Raw genomic sequence first — 21462 nt, 5'->3', positions numbered from 1 at the left:
CCACGGCTCCCTTCTGAGATTTTATTAGCAAGCCTAATGATCTGCTAATTCTCAAACGCACTCTGTGCTGAACACATACGAGAGTCATCTTCTCTCACATTCAAAAGGAAATCAATGAACCTGTGGCCAAACTCATCAGGGGAAGCCCAGTCGTGGGTATCTTTGGATTCAGAACTTGCTCACCTTCAGAACCTTGAGATAGGGCAGCCCGTCGGGCCCGTATTTACTGCCGTTCTTTTCCACATGTTTGATCCACTGGATATGGGGCTGGGCATCGCTGTACACTTTGCAGACAAACTCCACATCGCCTCCAACCACAGTGGAGGCATTTGCTGGCAGCCCAGCTTGGAGGATGGGCCGGTGTGGTGATCGCTCTGGTGGAGACACAGAAAGAAGGGGGAGCGGGGATGGGACACGGAGAGATGAACAAATAAGTCGTGTTGTCCAGAAGGCTGCTAGTGAACTCAAGCCAAAAAGGCCTCGAGTCTGCTGGCTGACTCTTTTGAAATAACACCATGGCCCGATGCATAACAAAAAACGACTTCAAAGGAGACGGCTGGAGCACGACCCTTGTAAAAAGAGTACTTATTTAGAGAGCTGAGAAAAGAACTTACTACATTCCCGAGTCATTGTTGTCCATGACCACCTAATGAACAGGAAGAAGATTTTATTTTGAGGATCTAAAAGACAAATGGTGAAGGAAAGAGTGTCTCTTCACTTATTCCATTTGAGACCATTTCAGACACTCACCTTGATCATCAGCTTAACAGTCTCAGGGACTAACTTTTGAGGTCACCCTGAATTCCAAAATGGCACCTATAGGCAGTGTCTCCCCGCACCTTTCTAAGATGCTCTGGGGAAGATTTACAGCCCTTGTTTTGAAAAGAAAATAAACTAAAATCTAAAGCCAAAAGTAACGAACAACTGGTTTCATCCCTTTGCTGTGGAATTCACTCCATTTGGTCATTCTTTGTTCCACGCCCCGTTCACCTCCCCGGTAAGTACTATGGGTCACTGTGCGTCCCAGCTAGACGCACAGGCCAACGCTCCTCAGCTTATTCAGATGTGGCACCAAAAGAAACACAAAGCAACACTGGTTCACAAATCCTGGCACCGTCTCAGACCGTCTTCAAGGAGGCCCCACAGTGGGTAAGCCAGCAATTACTTTCCACCCTCGCTTGTCTGCATCTCTCTAGGGAAACTTTCCAGTTCAGGGGTGGTCTTTACAGAAACCCTGCAGAGGCAACCGCATCAAGATGCAGAACAACTACATAAGGTTCCTCAAGAATCAAGTAACAGACCAGCCTGCTGCACGATCTTGTCCACAAAGATAGTCCACATAATCACAAACGGACCAGAGTCTCCCTCCACAGCGGCTCGGTCAAGAGTCACACACAGAAAGAGAGTCCATGCACGAATATCACCCCATGCCCACTTACCTGCACGTACCTGCTCCTGTATCCCTCCCCACACTATCGGTACCGCTGCCTACAACCTCCAGCCTAAAACATCACCAAGGGAAATGAGGACATCCCAACCAGCCCGATAAACCAAAGATGTCTCCATACCACACCTGAGCATCCCCAAGCATCACACTGGAAACAGCAAATTAGAACGACAGCTATCTAAGCCTTTCTATATGGGGCTTTCAGATTAAAATGTTATTTAGTGGAATTTGCTGGACAGGAGCCAGACCATGTGCAAATTGATTTTACTGCATAAGCCTGTGGCTGGCCTTTAAAAACTTAAAAAAGAAAAGAAAAAGTGCTAGCAGTTACTCTTTAGCACATTTCATTCCAGAATCTTCCATCAATTCACAAACACCTTTATTTTTACATTAAAAAAATAGGGTTGCAGAGCCCAAAGAAGGCATTCATTTGCCATGGTTTCACCCACATGGGCTAAGCAAAAGAGCCCAGAAGTAGAGGCTCCTAGTCATGGGGGCAGAAAATCTCAAAGCTGGAATCCTTTCAAGCATCACGAGAAACACTCACAGCTTGGCTAAGACGCCATCCCAGTGATGGGTCACTGTGAGCCTCCTGGTCAGGCCTGATGGCCAGGTGGATGCAGCGGGGACCTGCCAGAAGCCAGCAGGGACAGCACTTTGGTTCAACCCCAGCTCACCCCATGCACGTGAAAAGAAGAGTTAAGTCCACACACACTCTCCCCACCAGGCCTCCTCCTAAGAGACTTAACAGCCCAAGGGGCGCTGGTCCCGCGGGCTGGACACTGCCGGCTGAGCTCACAAAACAGGCTCCTTTGCACCTATCAAATACTGAGGCACTTTACTCCTTCCCGCAGAGAAGTGAATGTTAGGTATCAGTTCCTTCTCTGGCTCAGTTTTCCAGTTTTGCATGCGCGTGTTTGCGTGTTCAAAAGATAAATATTTACAGTGGACCTAAATATTTATTCTTAGAAACAAAGGTACTATAAAATCTTAAATGTCATAAGCCAGATCAACTGAATTTCAAACCAAGTCCCCTTTCTTCAACATGCTTGTTTCTCATAAATCGTTTCACAAGCAAACATTGTGCATGTAATACCAAATAACGATGCCGTGAACAATGAGGGCTTTCATACGGCACGGCAGCCCTGGTCTGCGCCAGCCTTCAGCAGAGAACTTCATCACTGGGGCAACACTGGCAGGGCCCACGATGGAGCTGCAGTCTTGTTTTACTTGTGGTCAACGTGCTGCTCTGCTCCAGTTATTAAGTTATTCCATTGCTATCCAGACTATGTTCACCCAAAAAAAGAAAAAAAAAAAAAAAAAAGCACCATCTTCGCAATGGTTTCATGTTATTGCATTTGCAAATTACAGCATACCAAACGTTACCGCTTACAGTGGTGAATTCATCCTTTCAAATTTTCTCACCTTATACAAAATAACCTCTGAGCCACCCCCTCTCCCCCTCGGCCCTTTCTCACTTTGGGTACAAAAACTGCAAGCTGGATCACTCTGTAATCGAAACCTTACACCGCCTTCCAAAACTTATTACAGCTGCCTTCAGTATAAAATGAAACCTTAGAGAATGTTATTTAAAATGTTTTTAAAAAGTCAGTAGGCCTCATGTTTCGTTTCTCCACATCAGGCTTTGATTTCCTTTGCAACCTTATTCTCTGCCCTTAAACAAGTCGGAGAATGAGGCCTGAAGCATCTTGGAAGAGATCCCAGGATGCCAGGCTCTGCCAAGAACGGCGTTCCCCTTTCTCAGATCCTTCAGCAACCACTCTTCCCTTGAGTCCATCAGACCCCCAAGAACGGGGATCACTAGTGAGAGGATGACAGCGCCCGGACTCCCGTTCTAACTTCTGAAAAACTGGGGTGAGCATGGGGTTCAGATGGCAGGTAGAAGAGCAGGCTAGGGGGCAGCCCCAGGAAGCGGGCAGTCCCTCTAAGGCCCAGGCCAGCAGGCACTAGGAAAGCGGGACAAGGCCAGGGCCAGGACAATGGGCATGAAGCCCCTCCAAGAGCAAACGTGCTCTCCTCAGCCCTGGGGGTACACCAATGCCCTTGGGTCTACAACTCTTGAGGGGGGCAGCAAGCTGATACAAAAAGAATTTGTTGTTGTTCAGTTGCTAAATCGTGTCCGACTCTTTGCAACCCCATGGACTGTGTGGTTCGCCAGGCTCCTCTGTCCATGGGATTTCCCAGGCAAGAATAGTGGAGCGGGTTGCCATTTCCTCCTCCCAGGGACCTGCCTGGACCAGGGATCGATCCCACGTGTCCCGCATTGGCAGATGGAATTCTTTACCACTAAGCCACCAGGGAAGCCCATAAAAAGAATCAGTCAGTGAATTCTCTCTGGATGAGAGAATTAAACCTAGAGCTGGCCCATCTCCTGTTCTGTAATCACAGAAGTCATATCTCCTCTACCAGGAAGGATTTCCTTTTAGGCAGCATGTTTAACGCACAGATATTATAGAAACCAGATTTTGCTCTTTATAAGGGGAGCGATATATGTGTACAGAAAAGCCAACAGGCATCTCATATCTGTGTTTTTACTGAAATGTTTAAAAATACATATTCTGAGTTCAGCAGGTTGCTGATGTACAGTGCATGGGCCGGAAGGAAGATGAGCACCCTTACAGTAGAGATCCTGAGGTCCCTGCATAAGCTCCAAATTTAGACAGAATGGAAGGCAGTCCAAAGGGTGCGGCTGCGGCCGATGGGACAGTTGGCTGCCTCGCTGGAATGAAGTTCCACCAAATAAACGTGTAGTAAGCACAGCCTGGAGTACTTTAAAAAACACATTCTCCCCCCTGGATTCTCCCTTTGTCAAGTACTCCAAAAGAGTCGACTTTACCAAAGCAGAAGGCCCAGCTGCTAAGAGTCTCAATTTTGAGACAGGCTCTCTCAAATCCTACTCTGGAGCTGGGACCAAGGCTGCAGGAAGAAAATAGCCTGTTTCATTCCAAGGGGTAATTATTGAGAAGGAGAGAGAGAAAATACCTGAGTGACAAAGAATAAATCTTTGTTAATTGACCATTTGAAACTTTATAACGTGCCCGTCCCTCCTCTGGACATAATAACATGTTTGCTCGTGAGAGATCTACAACTTTTGCTCTAACATAGCAAAGACCATAAAAAACGTCCACTGGGCAGAGAGGCCTCTTGTCCATGGGCTCCGTAAATACACATCCCCAGGATCAGGAGGAGAACCAGCTTCTTAAATTACGCCTATAAATTAATCAAGCCTGGAGTCGCCGGTTTCCCAGCACACACTGGTCTTCTAAGTATTTCTCCACAAAGTTCAGCAGCGCTTGCCACAAAGAACCATTTCAAAGCCACACTCTCTGGCAACAAAACACCAAGAGATTCCAATCACGGTGCGTATCCAGGACCGATCTGGAAAGAGTGAGCCTCCTCCTTCTCGGGCACCCATTCATTTCAGGAACGTGAAGAACCCTGCCTGCCCTGTCTTTAAATTAAAATCAAAATTGAATTACCCCTCCTCTGAAATGGCAGTTCCTTAGCAACTCCAAGGGGCTGAATAGGGAAAGAACACTCTGCAATTTGGAGGACATGTGAAAACAACTGAGAATTCTTGCTCCTAAAGCCTAGCCTCGCTTTTTTTCTCAAGAGTAGGCGGTGGTGGCTTTTGTTGCGTAAAAAAGAAAAAACCAAAACAACACCAACAACAACAACAACAACAAAAACGCACTAAACCAGTTAGCATGAGGCCTGGTTATTAGGAGAGCCGATCAAAAGCCTCTGATGTCTGAGGAGCCCAAGAACCTGCTAAAGACCTCACGCGAATTACAATTAGTAGAATGAGTTCATCGCCTTGTCAAGACTCTGCTGAATGCCCTCTAACCAGCCAGGCTACATCTAACTAGGTTCTGGGTTTTCTTTTCCCTAAGCTTCCTCCGGCATCTAGAGACTGGCACGAAAGGAGGTCAGAACCAAAAAGTAATCTGGAGGAAAAGGGACGGTTAGGACATAGGATGAGAAGGAGTACTGCTCTCTCCGAAACAGGCAATGCATCTGTAGCCAGGATTTTGCTTGTCATCTTCCAGAAAGGACTGGGGGATGCTACGTACCAGAAATTACTTTTAAAAAAAAAAAAAAGGAAAAATGCATCTTGGTGGAAGGTGACTAGTCTGCTGCTCCTTTTCCATTCTACATGTAGCCTCATCTTCCTCCTGCTTGGATATCTGATTCTGGGGGTTCTAGACGAAGTGGCCTGGGGAGCCAACTTCCTCCAAAACATACGTGTGTCTCTGCAGAGAGAGCAAAGTCTGGGGAGCAAGCTGGTTTGGGAAAAGTCAAAATGTTCTCCCCAGCACTGAGGTTCCTCGGTGACTTAGGGAGGCTGCGCTATGTGAAATGCTAGAAGCAAAACACCACTAATTCCTTTGTGCTTGCTCGATGAGGTGGAGACGCAGGGTGAAGCGCTGGCCGAGGCTGGATGCACTGGGAAGCCCAAAGCAGGCGGAGGCATGGTGCCTTCCCTAATTAATGTCATAGACGGTATTATTTGGCTTCGAGTTGAGTGGCTTCTACCAGCTGGGTGTCAATTTAAGTCTTCTCGGGCAAATTACGGGAGCAGGGCCATGTGCTATTTACACCCCAAATGTTTATGATACCCTGATCTCTGTGTCTTCAAAAAGTTAAACTGGATGTGAAACTGCTTTGGCGGCCACAAAGGTATGCCAGTTTTAGGTTCAAACATGCCCTTTCTTTTGTGAAAAGGCTTTGGGACGATGAAAAAGATGGAGAGCGGTACAGTAACGACTCTATTTAATGCCGCTGTATCCTCAGAAACAGCTGAAATGGCACACTTTATGCTGTGTATATTTTACCTTAATTTTTTTTTTTTAAAGAAACATGGCAGAGGTGGCAATCTCAGGGTGAGATCTAGTCCCAGGGATCCTGGAAAAGCCGCCTTCTCAATTAGTTAAGCATGTTTATCTTGTCCAGTTGACTAAATGAAGGCTTTCCTCTCACCAGGCACAAGGTCCCCTGCCTGTATTGTGCTTAGTTTTCAGGCTGATGCAAAACTCAGACGTCAGTCTCCCTCCTGAGGAGCTGGGGTAAACACAGCTGAGCACAGTCATGCTGGGGAGCTCCATCACTGAGCCTCAGCACCCCACCACTTGCTAGAGCCCATGCAACATCTTTCAGGAATACAAGGTTATCAGCTGCTGTCTGCAGAGCTGGCTTCCCTTCATGGGAAGAGAATGTTCGAAATGTTTAAATCCAGGACCAAAATATACTTTTTTATTACACAGGTGGAACTCTGATTTAGATTTTTTCCCCCCAAATGATTTACAAAAAAGCTAAAAAAAAAAAAGAAATAAAGAAAAATCAAACCATGGGGGAGTCCCCAAAGACAGCAGTGCTCAGAATGAAGCTGTTTAGGATGAAGATGTTGGTATCCAAAAAGATCCAGTGAATCTATGTCTAGAAATAGGCCCTAGAAAAATAATAACTCAGGTGGCCAACAAACAGATGTGAGCAAAGTTTGTCAATGGAGCCTCTCTAGTAACTGGAAAGCAAAAGATGAACATAAGCTGAATACTCAGCAAAAGGGGACAATTAGATCAATTATGTCCACAGCAGACAATATACAGACCACTAGAAAGACTGAAGCAAAAAGCTATGCACAGACATGGAAAGATGTCCACAGTAATAATGTTGATGGTTTTATCAACTTTCACCATTAAAAAACCTGATTTCAAGAGGAAGTCCAGGAAAACCTATCATGCTCATCTCAGATGCCTGACTCCTGGGGCTGTTCAGGCAGAAGCAAAAGCTTTCAGCCCATCTGAGCAAACAAGAAATGCCTCCCTTTGGTAACAAACCACAGGAGAAGTTTGACATTAAAACCTCATTTGTTTTTTTAGAGGTAAACTCAGGCCCTGAAAATAAAAGTGATTCTAGAAAATAGTTCCTTGCTCATAAGCAGCAGCATCTAAAGAGAAGCTTCAAAATAGTCACCCAGATCACAAAAGGCTCCACTCTGAATTCTTCTCTTTTCACCATCCAAGCCAGATGAGAGACCTCAGGCCAGCCCTGCCCACTGCCCACCGATCACTCAGTAATAGTTCACACTCAAGGTGGTTTTGTTTCGTTTGGCCAAAACGTAAAAATTTAAAGGACTAAATCCTTCATCTTTCAGTTTTAGTCCAGAATGTATACTGAGCCAAACAAAGTGAGGAATTCCTTTTCTAAGTAAAGCACAACTTCCAAAAAGATTTCTCCAAAACAATATCCAATGCTTATCTGTAAAAACAGCACTTTCATGCGGAGACGATAGAGACTATGTCTGGGGCACCTTCTGACCTGTGATTTGCACACTGATTTGGGATGGACAGAATTCCTGTAGGCTTTGTTTGAGAGAATTCTCTATGTGGGAGTCTCTGAGAGAAAGAAAAAGGGGTTCTGTCAAGATCCAGGAAGCTCCATTTCTATTTTATAACCTCACTGTGGCAGTTTGGGGGGGTTTGCACTGTGACCTGACCTGACAGCCCCAAGAGGCCAAAGCACATGTTCCGTTCAACCGACTGTCCCAAACACCCTCTAGGCCAAGCACCAGATGCCCCACAGATAGAGGATTAATCATTACTATACAATCAATAGACATGACCCCTGTGCAATGATCTTTCCCTCCAGACCAAGGCAATGATCTTCTTAACGCCACATCTCTCTCTTCTCAGGAGGAGGAACAGAAAAACTTCCCCACAGAAACACTAACACCCTCCCTTCAGCCTTTTCTTCTCCACTTCCCACCTGCATCTGATCTCCTTATGGTGAAAGACAGTGTCGGTAACTCAAGATGCCACCTTTCCAATTCAAACCTGCTCTTGAAGTTGGGAGCACAACCTTATTACGATAGGTCCTTTCTTCCTCTGACTATGAAAAGAAACCAAACACAAGACCCGTTTGCAACAACGGGGTGCTCTAAGGATGGGGGAATTCATAAATGCATTCTGGTAGAGCTATTGTTTCAAAGGGGAAGGATTTGTTGGTATTTCCACATTCATCTCAATGAGAATAGGCATAATACAACCCAACAGAGGTCTTTTGTTTAAAAAGGTGATCGGTAATTGAAGCTGTGTGAGCTTAGAGAGAAACTAGGAAGATTCCTTACATTAGAATTTGCAGTTCAGCATTCTTGCCGGGACAATTTCATGGACACAGGAGCCTGGTGGGCTACAGTCCACGGGGTCGCAAAGAGTCGGACACAACTGGGCATGCAAGCACGCACACACGTAATGTTAAGAATCACAAGCCCTCAAATATAAGTAGCTCCAACTGTTTCTTATTATTTCAATTCAGCACATACTGATCAAAATCTTGCCGAGTCCTAGTTCAATTACTAGGCACCCTGACCGCCACTGATGAATCTACATCTTCATGCCATGCTTACTTGCCCACACTCCGATAGCAGCAAGCTTTCTCTCTGCCCTCTGCCCCCACCTGAATCATGTCCAGCTATGGTAAAGAGACCCTCTTACAAAATGCTGTAAGTCATACACTTATCTTTAACACGTCTACATCCTCTTTTCCCACATCATAGACTCAATGCCAAAGAACAGACAGGAGATCAAATATTAGCCCTCTCCCCAGCCACCTCTCAGCCAGGCCCCCTGCCAGAATAAAAAACAATCAATAATGCTTCCTTCTTCAACTCTGGGGCAGAGGGCAACTGATGGGTTGCAGAGAACATGGCAAATATGCTGATATGGCAAAGTTCTAACATGTCCCATCCTGGCCAGCATGTGCCTGCTCCAACCCCAGGAGCTGGCAGCCATGGGTACCACCTGCTCTCAGTGCCTGGAAGGAGTCACCTCGACTTGGTGTTAGTCCTGCAGGAAGCACTTTCTGCTGGTCAGTATATCCGGGGCTAAAAACACCCACTGGCCAGCTTTTACCCCTGGAATACCTATTATGAAATAGGTATGAAAACCCATTCTGTAGCAACCAGAAAGCTCGTTAAACAGTAGCTACTGAAGGAAGTTTTGAAATCTCTGTCCTGAAGGAAAGGAGAGGACCAATCACTTCTTTAGCCAGGGCTGGGCTGAGTGTGCATGTCTCAGCTTAGAGCTGTGAAAGAAGGTGTGGGACCCCCTAATGATAGGACTAGCAATCACATGGGTCCCATTATTTAAAAGCACCACCCACCTACTGCACCTTCCCAATGGTGCTATAAGAAAAGCGTATCATCACCCCCATTTTACAGATGAGAAAACCGAGGTTCAGAAGTTCCATGACTTTCAAGGCCACAGAGCTAGCAGAGGAGGCAACAGGATTTGAATCACTCACTCACGTAATTCCCACAAGAACCTCCAGAAGTGCTACGCAGCAAGGAGTGGAGACCCCTGAGCGTTGCTGTGACAGCAAGGTTAGGAAGAGGAGGAGAAATTGGCTGCTGAAACCACAAAAACAGTGAGACTTTGCTTCCTACTCAATCCCCACTTGAGCTCCAAGATTCCATGTCAGTGTTAACAGGCCCACTTAGGAATGCACCACTGTGACCTATTCCCTGGCACGGCATCTTCATCCACCATCAATAGAGGGGCCTTCTGCCCCCCTCCAGCTAGATTTCACAACGTTGAGCTGGCACACAAAACCAGCATCAGGAGAAACACCAAGTCTCAAACTTAGAACAAGAAATGGGAAAGAATTCATTGGCAGCAAAATCATGAATATGGAAAATCAAATGAGGTCTGGCCAGGAAGCTTCTAGGTCAAGATGCTTCAAGTTAAGAACCCCAAGGGGCTCTGCGGAGCCGAGGGCTGGCAAGTGCCAGGGAAATGCACAAGAGCTGTAAGCTGGAAGGCGAGAGTCAGGTGTCGGGAGCATTTAAATCTCCAGTACACAGTGCTGCGTCGTTTCATGCTGCCTGTGCCGTGGCTGCCTCATCACACAGAAATACAAAAGCAGCCTCCAGGAGCCACCGCGCGATGGAAGCCAGGACACAGAAGGGTCTTTCGTAAGGAGCAAGTGGCTGGGAATGATCCTAATTTTGAGAGCGTCAGTAGTAAGCCAAAAAGTGAAAGTCACTCAGTCGTGTCTGACTCTTTGCGGGCCCATGGTCTGTATAAACCACGGAATTCTCCAGGCCAGAATACTGCAGCGGGTAGCCTATCCCTTCTCCAGCTGATCATCCGGACCCAGGAATCAAACCAGGGTCTCCTGCATTGCAAGGGGATTCTTTACCAACTGAACTATCAGGGAAGCCTGATCCAGCCAGTTAATTAACAAACTACAACACCATTTCTTCTTTTTTCTTAAAGCCTACTTTGTTCCAGTAGCCCCCTCTCCCCACCAAAAGAAACGCCCACTGCCCTGCAGAAGTGTGGTTTCAGGGGCTCTGACTTGTCCCAGTCTCCTTCCTATGGCCCAGGGATCACACAGGGTCCTTTGTCTTCCTAGGACGGGGCTGCCCCAAGCAATGAACAACTGACACAACTTCTCCCATGAGGACAGGCTGCCAAGCGCTCCACACCAGGTGCCAGCCCCTTAGTCAGGCCTATCAGCCAGTGTTCAAAGTAACAGACTTCATTCCTTCGCAACACACACCTGAGGGACAGGCACCACTGCGATGGGTTCCTTCCTGCTTTCAGGCTGAGTTACAGCGGATTGATGCCGAGGGCCGGTGGACAGCTCCATCGTGATCTGCCACCGAGCACATCGGGCCTGGTGAAGGGGACTGAGTGATTCCCTCACAGCCAGAAGGGACACCTGGCCCCAGAATGGCTCCCAACCGTCCACCAAGACACTGTCTGCTGCTTACAGCTCTTGCCCGGGGAGGACGAATCTCTGGAAAGCCGATTCACAGGAGGCACGGCTGGCCTCCGCAAATCCAGAGGACATGTTCCCACCTCTGCTGTCTGTGGGTTTCCCTGGTGGCTCAGATAGCAAAGAATCTGCCTGCAATGCAGGAGACCTGGAAGACCCCCTAGAAAAGGGAATGGCAACCCACTCCAGTATTCTTGCCCAGAAATTCCACCGACAGAGAAGCCTGGGGGACTGCAGTCCATGGGTTGCAAAGAGTCAAACATGACTGAGAAACTAACACTGCTACACATTACCAACCCCCCTGCCAAATACCCAAGGCCAGGTGCAAAGCTCACAAGTTACCCGCTGGTCTCTGGGAATACAAAACTGGACAGCGAAAGGACAGAAAGCTCATAAATCAAAGCCAAAGAAAGGGTCTTTATGAGTAAGAAGGAGCAACTGATCTTCTGAATACTTCCCTTGCTCCCTCTCTCTCTCACTTTTTGGGGGTTTTGGCAACAAAGAGCTGAACATGGGGTTCACCTTTCTCGAGCCTGGCTGCAGCAGCTGCTGGTCTACACCACAGTAATCCTGAAACAGAGACATCAGTGAGGGTGCAGGCAGCATTAATCTAGGATTTGAGAAGACCCAGCTCTGGAGTTCCTTTGAGATCTTGGCAAAATGACTTACCCACTTGGAACTGGGATTTCCCCGACAGTAAAATGGGGTGAGAGGTGGAAGTGGAAGTACGAGACCAATTTGATGAACTCAAAGCTCTCAAAACTCTACAACCTTCTTCTGCAAGTTCAAGCAACTATCTCATTCCTGGGGCAGCCTCAACAACACCTTTAACCAAAGGTGGACACCTCAGCAGGATAAGGGACTGACAGCCATTGGCCAGTTTCATCGGTCCCAATGTGCCATCCAGTTTGTTCAATAAGACTTCCGATTGATTGAATAAAAGCCATTTAGGATGTCTTCTGATTCTCAAAGGAGTTTCTGGTTTGGCAAAAAAAGAAAGCAGTATTTGTTGCTAGCCACCTAGGTACCCACTGGGTGTTTTCATCTATTAGGCCAATGAATTTCTCAAAGCACCAAACTGGGTTGAACTGTGGCCCCAGAAAAGATAAGCCCACATCTTAACCCCAGGAATCTGTGACTGTGACCTTATTTGGAAATAAGGTCTCTGTGATTAAGTTAAGGATCTCAAGAGGAGATCACCATGGATTGAAGATGAGCCCCAAATGCATTGACTGGCGTCCTTAAGAGAAAAGGCAGAAGGCGATTTGAGAAAACACAGAAAGGAAGGCCATGGGAAGACAGAGCCAGAGTGGCATGATGTGTCCACAAGCCAAGGACCCCCACAGCCACCAGAAGCTGGGACAGAGACATGGGTGAACTCATCCTCAGAGTCCCCAGAAGGAACCAACCCTGTGGGCACCCTGACTTCAGAATCTACAAGAGAATACATTCCTATTGTTTTAAGCCATCTGGGGGCTTCCCAGGTGGCTCAGTGGTAAAGAATCCACCTGCCAATGCAGGAGACACAGGTTCAAGCCCTGGGTCAGGAAGATCCCCTGGAGGAAGGCATGGCGACCCACTCCAGTGTTCTTGCCTAGAGAATCCTATGGACAGAGGAGCCTGATGGGCTACAGTCGATGGGGTTGCAAAGAATCAGACACGACTGAGTGACTGACCACACACACAGGCTTATTCTAACCACCCAACATTCCCTGAAAATATAAAGGATGCCGTTCCAATTATTTATTAAGCTTTTTTTTTATTCTTTCAAAGTATTCATTGAATTTGTTACAACATGGCTTCTGTTGTTTTATGTTTTGGTGTTGTGGCTGCAAGGCATGTGAGATCTTAGTTCCCCAACCAGGGACCACATATTCATGCCCTGCATCGGAAGGTGAAGTCTTAACCATTGAACCACCAGGGAAGTCCCTCAAGGATTTATTTAAATACAATTTAAGTATCAGAGCTTGATCTCTGGGTCAGGAAGATCCCCTGGAGGAGGAGATGGGAACCTACTCCAGTATTCTTGCCTGGAGAATCCCATGGACAGAGGAGCCTGGCGGGCTATAGTCCATGGGGTCCCAAAGAGTCTGACTGGACAGGACGGATCATGCACGCGTGTATCTTGTGTACCTAAGCCATCCAGGCTATGATGTGTTACCGCAGCCCCCAGGAAACTGAAAGCCCAACACAGGGATGAGGCAGGCATCACCTCTGAGCAGCTCAGAGCAGCTACGTCACTCGTCCCAGGTTGCTCGGTCCCCAGTGTGCGGGCAGACAGACCCGCTATGCTCACAACACCAGGCTGCGTTTATCTAACATCAGTGGGTCTTGGCACCTTCATTCTCAGACACAAGAAGGGTGGGACCAAAAATTAAATGACTTCTCCCAGGTTGCAGCTTCTTTCTTGGTGGCAGGGCCCCGGACAGGACCTAGCACTTCAGCCTCATTCGCAGATGAACGATGGCAAACACTTGCCAACTCCCGGAGCCAGGTCTTTTAAAGAGAGCCCGTTTTATTATCAGCACAATTACCGAGATGTGGAGCTTCACACTAATTTTCCCTTGCAAGTAAATGGCTGAAAAGTAATGGTGTCAATTTTAATGAGGATCAAGCGAGGTTCTTAAAAGGGCTCCCATAAACCAAAGCATCTCCCTCACACACAACAATGGCTTGCTGTTTAATTCCAGAACACAAGAATGTCACTTAAATTACACGGCTTCTACATGAAAATGCTTATGGGAATGCCTTTCCAAGGAAGAATTTCAATAAAAAGATCTCACCCAGTTTGATGCATCGTCATATCTAAACTGCAAGCCTATGTCTCATAGCAACAAAAATAAAGCCTCAGAGAACGTGCACTGGGACAGGACTTCACTTTCTCTGGGAAAGAGTCTCTGAACTTCTGTGAATCGGAGATGTAGCTGAGAGGCTGCTATAAAGCGGCAGTATATTAAGCTTGGACCTGCGGGCCACCAGAAATTCAGCCTTTGGGCCTGAATCCTTTCTGTTTCCACTTGCCGAGATGTTCAGAACGATTCATCTGCCAGCCCTGTAAGTCTGCCTGAGACCCTTCAGCTGACTCAATTCTTATTTTATTACCACTTCTCAGAGCAATTACTAGGGTTTTTGAGCAAAAATGAGAGTATTTCACACCTCCATCTTTCCTGAAAATGTCTTAGACTCCACTGACTTTTGGCTTCTATTTATAAAGAAGGTTCAAGGCTTGGAAAATTATTGGGCTTGAGCTTTCATGGATATTCCCAACCAGCATTGTGTCATTATTGGCCCACGTTTAGCTGGGCGAGCTCCCAAATTTGTGACATAATCAGGCCTTTCTCTGCATTACTCCATACACTCTACGCTCTCTCCACATTACACCACTGAATCATACGCTCTTTTCAACAAGACTGATTGCCAGGGGATTAACATTAGACAGCACAATTCCATTATTCAGCAGCCCAATTCAAATCCAGCCCCTAAATGCTAAGAGAGATTTCAGGGCTTCACAGAGATGAGCTGCCAGAAAGCTGAAAGGGGAGGTGGGGTGAGGGGCTTTTGAATGTTTTACATAACAACTCAACCTAAAACCTACTACATAAGCAAGAGCCCCGTGGCTGAAGTGGCCGAGATATGACTCCTAATTCCTGGAATGGCCCCAACCAATTTTAATGAACAATTTGTAGACCTCTGCAAAGCCAGGATCCCCAAAGACTGCTACGGCACGATGATTTTATTCCCATAATAAATTACTTATTTTCAAAATTAAGTATTTAGAACTTTTAGCCCCAAACCTTTCTTTCTTGAAATAGAAACACTTGCATGTCAAATTCAGGATGAGTCAGACCCAAAGTGAAATACAAGTTGTATGTTCTTTGATCAACAGACTTATGGTACATCAGTGCCAAGATAAATGCTAACTACTTTCTTCTGATATTTGGGTGTTACTTCTCTTTGTGTTTCTTTGGTAAAATACCTGTACACGGTGATTCCCACTAAGAAACATTCCACAAATATCTTTGTAAGAAAAGAGAGTATAAAACTCAGACTTTTATGAGTATCTATAGAATTCACCAAATGCAAAATCCTTTCAAATTTCACATTAAGGATTCTGAATAATAAAATGTTACTTTTTTTCCACTGAATACTCACAAACAGAAATTTTAAAAAGACTATATCATACTTTTTAAAGCAAGGTTTCTTAAGAATTTAATTTAACCTGCTAGAAAATTAAAATGGTTTTCTATTTAATTTTCAATTAACCTAAAACTTCAAGTAACCAAATCTATGTAATTTGGTTAGCCAAACTTTTGCAAGGTTTCTTAATGTCTCTTTGGGCAATTCAAATATCTATGGGTGGCGGGGTGGGGGTGGAATTTCCCTGGTGGTCCAGTGGTTAAGACTCCACACTGCCAAAGCAGGGGGTGTGGGTCTGATCCCTGATTAGGCAACTAAGATCTTGCATGCCATACATAAAGCGTGGCCAAAATATTAAAAAATGTATATATTTATCTATGGGGTCTCTCTCCTCAAGGAGTTTATATTTTATTGAAGGAGAAGAAATGCCCACATGTAAAGTAATACTAGGGTCTCATGCCCAGGAAATGATGGAGGAAGGCCTTTGTTTATGGACACACAGTGGGTGGGCATGAGTTTGTGGGGTTACAAAGGGTCACATCAAGGCAAACTGAACCAAGGTAAGCTTTGAGCCTGAGACCTTAGCAGGAGCAACCTGGCATACGGAGATGTGCAAACTGATTAGGTTCCCCACAGCAAGGACTCAAGGCCAAGTGGAGAGTCATGGTAGACGGCAACAAGAAAAGACGGCTTCCACAAAAGAAAAGGCCTCAACCCATCATCACAAAACAAGAAGACACGTCCTTGGTGTAAGTTTATCAATCCTCTAACAACACAGCAAAACACCCTTTCTTCATCAGTGATAACAAAACCCATCATAATAGACCAGACTTGAGAAGAAATTTGAGTTTCCAGGACAACAAGCTATGTGGTCTTAAGATATTTCATTAAAAATAGCTTAATTCTCTAAGCATTTAAAGCATTCCATCAGCCCATTAAAACAGTTCTCTTTTCACCGAAGAAATAGGTTCTAGGAATGGATGTTGAACTTGCGGTGTCTAACAACTTTCTTCTGATGGAACTGAATGGCTCCTTGATGTTAACCTTCCTCCAACCAGCTATAAGCTCAATCATTATAATACCTTTTCCTTTACCCTTCAGTCATCATTATACAGTTGACCTTCTTTCAAAAACAATGTTCCCCCATGGCCTAACTGGACCCATTCTCTACACATGCTAACTTTTTTTTTTTTTCCCAGAGAAATCTCAGCTTCCAGAACATCAGCACATTTCACATCACATCCACTTCACACAAGAGGATGCTTGGGAGCCAAGGGGACCACAATAAACACATGCAACTCAGCTAATCAGGAAACAGAACACATGTCAAACGACAGAAGCATCCTTCTCAGATGACAGCCTGTATTTAGAAAGAATGAAAACAAACCAACTCTCCTGAAAATACAGGGAGAAACAACGATTACTTTCACAACTTCAAATGAGTCAAGCTGCAGCAGGATGGCGCATGGCTGGCACTCAGGGAGAAGTAAACTCACCAACAACGTCGAGGTGGTACGTATGATTGATGGACCCGTAATCGTTCTCCACCACGCAGGTATAATTTCCTTTGTCAGACGGGACCACGCTTTCCATAATAAGGCTCCAATGCTGGTTTCGTACCTGCAAAGAGGAAAGGCGGTTACTGGACACGTTTAGCACAGAATACCAGGTGCTGTGCTTTCGTGATTTGAAAAGAAGTTGAGGGAGACAAGGAAGGTAAAGAAGAACCACCTGAATTCTGAAGCTTCCTCACAATAAGGACTCAGACTGGGAGACAAAGGAAAACCATGATTAGCATCACAGTGAACATCTGGCAAGCCGGCAAGGACATGTTCAGACTCAAGAGGGTGTGGAGGAGGTCGGTCATGTCACGGGCTTGAGGGTTCCTCCAGAAGCTGCCAAGTGGCCAGGGAATGCAACACTAACCCCAGTGTCAGGGTTCCTGGGCAGGTGAGCCTCGGACTGGTCATCCACTGGGAACCCTTAGACTTTATGGCACCAAGGAACCACACAGAGCCAGTGTCAGGGATGTGAACACGTACCGGATACCAGGTACTAGGCTGGCCAAAAAGGTCACTCCGAAAGATGTTACGGGAAAACCTGAGCGAACTTGATGGCTAACCCAATATTTCCCTGAGCACTCCTTTCAACCTCAGCAAGTTTAACCTTAACTCCTCCAAGGAACCCATGAGGTAGCTACTGTTACTGTTCCTGGAGCCTTCTGGTTTGAAGGCCTCCCAGCACTTTCCATGTGGCCCTTAGATGCTATTGGGACATCAAGAAGTTTCAGCTAGAAACTTAGATCTGCTCCCTGTCCCATCACTCGGGGTGGCTAAATAAGATGCTACATGTCCCTGAGATATATACTCAGAATTCCAAAGAGGGGAGCAATAAATCCTTAGGCAACTTAAGGTGTGTATCCATCTGTTTACAAAATCCTCGAGACTTTTCAAAGATAAGCAGCACGTGAGAAAATAAGTTGCTATGATTCTTACCCTAGTTCTGTCAACATGTAAACAGGCTAGATTCTAATGTACCCATTTTGCTTTTAAAATATTTGAATAGACTCAGGTTTTCGAGCAACTATGATTTTTCCCCCGTATTAAGAACAAAATGCAGATCGCATCGTTCAGGCTCACAGCTTTAATAGTTCTCTCGAAATCCATATCATTCTTTAACGGCATTTTGGACAAGTCATTCTGAAGAAGTGGAAAGAAAAAAAATAAAAAGCCAGGGCCTACTCATGTTAACTATCGTTTCAGGAATTCCAACTGATTCCCTGAGAGCGGCAAGTGTTTTCTGCCTTAATCACATAAAAAACCGATAATACCAGCAGAGCCTCTGCAAGCACATGAGTGATTCAAGGAACTAAATTAGCGAAGAAAGAAAATCATCTCGTGAACACTCCATTATACAAAACAGGAGGGCAGAGCAGCTGTCCACTTCGAAAAGCAGAGCCAACAGAGGTAAGAGATTAGAGGAACACGCTGTAGTACAACGCTCTTCATGTCAGCCTCTTCAGCTCAGCACAAGCCACCACTGCAGAGTGCAGTGACTGATGCCGAGTCCAAAAGCAAGATAGCTGGTCATCACCAACAGCCTTAGGAAGCATCGTGGGGTGAACGCTGGACTCTACTTCTTAACAGACTTCAAACCCTGCATCAAGACTGAGTTTTGAGCAGTCACTTTGTTTCAGCTACTGCCTGAAGACAACTTCCCCTGTACAACCGTAGAGGTCGTTTCAGAGTCTAAGGGCCTAGAGCTGGTGATGGGGCGCTGGTCTCACTGTCACAGGCAAGAAGTCTGGCAGTAAATGAATTTGCAGGCATCAGAGTCACAGTGGAGACAGTCCACTCTCTGTGTTGGGAGAAGATGCATTTTCTGCCCTTGGCTGGACCACAGGCTTTCAGGAGACCCAGAACAAGAGGCTATGCCTCCTCTTAGAAGGGATAAGCACCTTCTCTGAAACATGTATTAAAGGGATGCTCAGAAAGAAGACAAGATGTGGATGCTAAAATTTTCAGTGCAAGGAGAATTCTCTACCGAAATCCTGGGCCTCAGGGACTCCACTGCGGCTGCAGGCTCTGAGCATGGAAAGCGCTTGATTTAACTTAGGCCAGATGAGCCCACAGTGAGACCCTCCCTCTCCCCCAGCTCTCAGGAATATCAGGAATGGGACTTGCCTGGCCTCTGAGGAACTGGTCACGTGGAGGGTAACTCAGGCCCTGACATCACCAAGCCACGTAATCCAGCGTTTAGCCCTGCTGTAAATATTCAGTTCTTTGAGCCCCCGCTCAAATGTCATGGGCCTAAGCCCTTAATCACGGCTAGTGCCTGTCTCTGGACCCCGTCCAAACTGTCAATGTCTTTCTTGTGCCTGGACCCAGATTTGGCACAGAGCAGATTCCAAATGGAGCTGAACCTGAACTGTGCAGAGAGGGCATGGTCTGCCTCGGCCCAGACGTTAAATCTTGGCACATGCAGCTCGGCATGCCACTGCCTTTTTCTTTTTCTAACCCCCGGGCATATGGTCAGCCGCAATCTTTCGTCAGGGCTATGGCAGTGCACGTAAGATCCCTCTACAAACGCATGTTCTCCCATGGATATTCACTTCCTAGAGATGCACGACAATAATGTTAATAAGTTAACATTTATAAAATGCTTTCACAATGAGAAACACATTTACCAAACAGGGTGTTTCTGCCCTTCCAGAGACCTTGGTACTCAATCAATATTACCCCATACGATGCTGTTAATATTTATTTTCTTACACCATGGCTCCAATATTTGATTCCTTGACTTGCCACCAATCCCAAATTTTATGAGCTGTGGCATTTACCAAATGGATGCCCTTGGAAACCACCAACAGGGAGACAATTTGACACTTTCGTAGAGGACATCCTACCCTTAACTATTAGTTGCTTAATGACAAACCAAGAGCCTATAAACAGTAACTGTACAAAAATAGGAAGAGGCAGAAAGGTTTCTGTGTTTTGTAAACAATGTCCTCAGTCACTTAGTCATGTCTGACTCTTTGCGACCCCACGGACAGCAACCCACCAGGCTTCTCTGTCCAAGGAATGTTTCAGGCAAGAACACTGGAGCAGGCTACCATTTCCTCCTCCAGGGGATCTTCTCAACCCAGGGATCAAACCTGCGTCTCTTGTGTCTCCTACATTGGCAGGCAGATTCTTTACCACTGAGCCACCAGGGAAGCCACCAGATTAAACTTGATCTTAGCTAAAAGGCCATGAAACACACCATTTCCACACCAAGAATCGGGGTAAACCGAAAGAAACTACAAAAATGTATAAGATGTTATCTTCAATATGTTTTTCTCAATTCCCCAGGTTTTGAATGCTCCAGCGTTTTTGCCAATTAGGCCAAATGCACATAAACCATCTTTGCATTCCCAGAAGAGGAATGTGAACATCTAATAAACATATGAAAAGATGTTAACCTCATTAAGGAGCAGGGAAATGCAAATTAAAACAATAATGAGACACGGTTACTCACCAGTTGATTAACAAAAATTAGAAAGATCAGTGTCATTGAGCACTCGGTAAGGGTGGAGGGAAACAGACTCATAACAGGAATGAAAGTTGAGAAAAATATTTCTGTAAAATAATTTACTCATACCTATTAAAACAGACATTTGGGGGGGGACCTACTTAATTCCACTTCTAGAAACCTTGTCTACATAAATAAGAGCAGAATTACTTCAAAGCTCATGACAAAATCATTGCTTCAAGCACAGCTTGTAACAGAAAAAAAAACTTGGAACCCATGAGGAGCAGACTCATTCATAATGAGTAGTTTATTCCAGAAGACTAGCATACAGCCACTAAAAAATATGAAGCATTCTTTTGTCCAGTGCTGGTAAAATATCACTAATAGTTATTGATGAATGAAAACAAGTAGCAATGGCACCCCACTCCAGTACTCCAGCCTGGAAAATCCCAGGGACGGAGGAGCCTGGTAGGCTGCAGTCCATGGGGTTGCTAAAAGTTGGGCACAACTGAGTGACTTCACTTTCACTTTTCACTTTCATGCACAGGAGAAGGAAATGGCAATCCACTCCAGTGTTCTTGCCTGGAGAATCCCAGGGACGGGAGAGCCTAGTGGGCTGCCGTCTATGGGGTCGCACAGAGTCGGACACAACTGAAGCGACTTAGCAGCAGCAGCAGCCTGAATGCAAATGTCTATTTATGATTCCCTTTTGTAAAAAATACAGACACACACACACCCCACACACACACACTTCTAGGTGCATATAGGCCTGAATCTGTAAGCATGACTTATATACAAGGTAAAATCAGAAAGAAAATATACTAAATTGTCAGTAGTATATAACATATATATAATATAATTAAAGCAATGGGATTGAAAGTGTTTACACTTTCCTCATTCTCACTTTTTAAATTTAAACATACATCCCCCATGCACACAACAGAAAATGTGAACAAAACTCCAGGCGAGGAGCTGCCCTGCGGCAGATCCACCGCACGTGTAGCTCTCTAGCAGACCGACCTCAAGAGCCCGGGAGAATCGAAAGCCTGCATCAACCAGTACAACAC

At 45.7% G+C, this 21462-nt stretch overlaps 1 protein-coding gene across 13 annotated transcripts in view; it reads right to left on the bottom strand.

The window, feature by feature from the left end:
• Positions 1-21462, bottom strand: part of FGFR2 (fibroblast growth factor receptor 2) — a 105220-nt gene that overhangs the window by 36809 nt on the left and 46949 nt on the right. For all 13 annotated transcript variants that reach the window (XM_018041433.1, XM_018041428.1, XM_018041430.1 and 10 more), the window contains 2 exons: positions 16882-17005; positions 184-374 (listed from right to left, as the gene is read on the bottom strand). In XM_018041433.1, coding sequence (XP_017896922.1) covers positions 184-374; positions 16882-17005 — 315 coding nt within the window. The remainder of the gene's footprint in view (positions 1-183; positions 375-16881; positions 17006-21462) is intronic.

The sequence above is a fragment of the Capra hircus genome, chromosome 26, assembly GCF_001704415.2.
Source record: "Capra hircus breed San Clemente chromosome 26, ASM170441v1, whole genome shotgun sequence".
NCBI classification, from domain to species: Eukaryota; Metazoa; Chordata; class Mammalia; order Artiodactyla; family Bovidae; genus Capra; species Capra hircus.
This window is presented reverse-complemented; position numbering and strand designations above follow the sequence as displayed.